The sequence below is a fragment of the Gekko japonicus genome, unplaced genomic scaffold (assembly GCF_001447785.1).
Source record: "Gekko japonicus isolate JY-2015 unplaced genomic scaffold, Gekko_japonicus_V1.1 scaffold3847, whole genome shotgun sequence".
NCBI lineage: Eukaryota > Metazoa > Chordata > Lepidosauria > Squamata > Gekkonidae > Gekko > Gekko japonicus.
Genome location: NW_015160341.1, coordinates 2,401 through 4,310, shown reverse-complemented (window position 1 = coordinate 4,310; position 1,910 = coordinate 2,401). Strand labels below are relative to the sequence as shown.

The following is a 1,910-nucleotide window of genomic DNA, read 5'->3' as shown; positions in this document are numbered from 1 at the left end:
AGTCACTCGTATGTGGGGCTGCCCTTAAAAAGTGTTTGGAGGTTTCCAACCGGTGCAGAATGCTGCAAGCCAGGATGTTGACTGGAATGGGCAGAGACCATATCATGCCAGTCCTGGTCCATCTATACCGGCTCCCAGTATGGTGTAGTGGTTAGGAGCGCAGACTCTAATGTAGGAGAACCAGGTTTGATTCCCCACTCCTCCTCCACTTGCAGCTGCTGGTGTGACCTTGGGTCAGTCACCGTTCTCTCAGAGCTGTTCTCTCAAGGGCAGTCCTCAGGACAGCTCTCTCAGCCCCACCTGCCTCACAGGGTGTCTGCTGTAGGGAGGGGAAGGGAAAGGGGACTGTAAGCCGCTCTGAGACTCCTTCGGGTCGTGAAGGGCAGAGGGTATGCATCCAATCTCCTCTTCATCTTCAGCCCCCCCCAAGACCCCATTGCCCCAACCATACAGATGTTCAAGAGGCAACCCCAGCCTGTCTGACTTGTCGAGATGACCTGGGACGTGCTCAAGTCTGTTCTTGGCTCTGCTTCTACTGGTTGTTGGAGCAGGACGTGTTGACCTTGCGGCTGTTTGCTTCCAGGCGCTGCCTGCCAGAGCAAACCCGGTTCTGCCCCAGGAAACACAACATTCCCCACCATAGGCCAGTGCTGCAAATGAAGCCACGCTGACGGACGCTGCTCCCCTCATCTGGGAAGGAGCCCCCACAGAGCAGCCAAGCCCCCTCCCACAATAAGCCAGTAATAGCCCCTTCTCTGGCTACGGCCCTTCCAGCCCGCTCTGCTCTCACAAGAGACCATCTTTGCCTCCCTGAGGAGCAGAAACTTGGTTTGATTTTTCAGAACTCAGCTGAAACGTGCCGGAGATCAGATTTGTCACTTGAGTGCTGTGGTCAGGCCGTGGCCAAATGCCTGCAGTCTGGGGGGGCAGGGGAGGCGGGAGAGACCCCCAACGCCCCCTTGCCTGTTTCCTGGGTCCACAGAGTCCTGGCTTGCCAGCTCACACAACCCACCCAGGGCTGCCAAATTCCTAGAGATCTGGGGGTGGGGCCTAAGGCGGGGCAGGGTTTTGGGAGGGGCCTCGGCAGGGTCCGATGCCACGGAGTCCACCCTCCCGAGCAGCCATTTTCTCCACGGGTGAGTGGGTGGGGCGGGGGAGCGGATCTCTGTCGCCGGGAGATCTCCTGCCCGCACCTGGAGGTTGGCATCCCTGCCGCCGCCCTCCTGGCTCCCTCGCCCAGCTGCAGGCGGAGCGCCCCTGGCCCGAGCCCTTCCTTTCTGTCCCCACTGTCCGCCTTGCCCCCCGGTCCGGGGTGGGGCGCTCTGCACGTGCCCAGAGGACCCCCCACTCCTCTTCTGCAGGCCTGCACCCCCAGAGCTGAGGCGTGGCGGCAGGGCCCCCATTGCACACTCAATTCCCACCCCCCTCCCCAAATACACCAGGGGCCCTTTGTCTCCCCCTGCAGAATGACAAGCATGGACCCCCCCTCCTCTCTTGTGCCCCCCCCATAAGGGTGCAACCAGCGCGGGGAGGGCTCTTTTGGCCCCTCCTCCTGCCCCCTTCCAGCTGGAGCTCCTCCCCCGCCCTGTTGGCAAGGGGCCGCACCCTCCTCCTCCTCCTCTCCCACCCTCCCCGGGCAGGGCAGGGTTAACCCCTCTCACCTGGGCAGGAGTCCACTCAGCCATGGCCAGTGCCCGCTAGGCGCAGCTACTGGGCATGCGCGCCTTGGAGCTCCTCCCCCGCCCTGTTGGCAAGGGGCCGCACCCTCCTCCTCCTCCTCTCCCACCCTCCCCGGGCAGGGCAGGGTTAACCCCTCTCACCTGGGCAGGAGTCCACTCAGCCATGGCCGGTGCCCGCTAGGCGCAGCTACTGGGCATGCGCGCCGGGAGCCGCTCCGGCCCAGGCCACAA

General features: G+C 63.1%; 1 protein-coding gene across 1 annotated transcript in view; it reads right to left on the bottom strand.

The window, feature by feature from the left end:
* LOC107115589 (zinc finger protein 398-like) overlaps positions 1 to 1,844 on the bottom strand; it is a 21,673-nt gene extending 19,829 nt beyond the window's left edge. The window contains exon 1 of the mRNA XM_015417334.1: positions 1,821 to 1,844. Within this exon, the coding sequence (XP_015272820.1) occupies positions 1,821 to 1,844 (24 nt within the window). The remainder of the gene's footprint in view (positions 1 to 1,820) is intronic.
* Between the last annotated feature and the right edge of the window lie 66 nt (positions 1,845 to 1,910).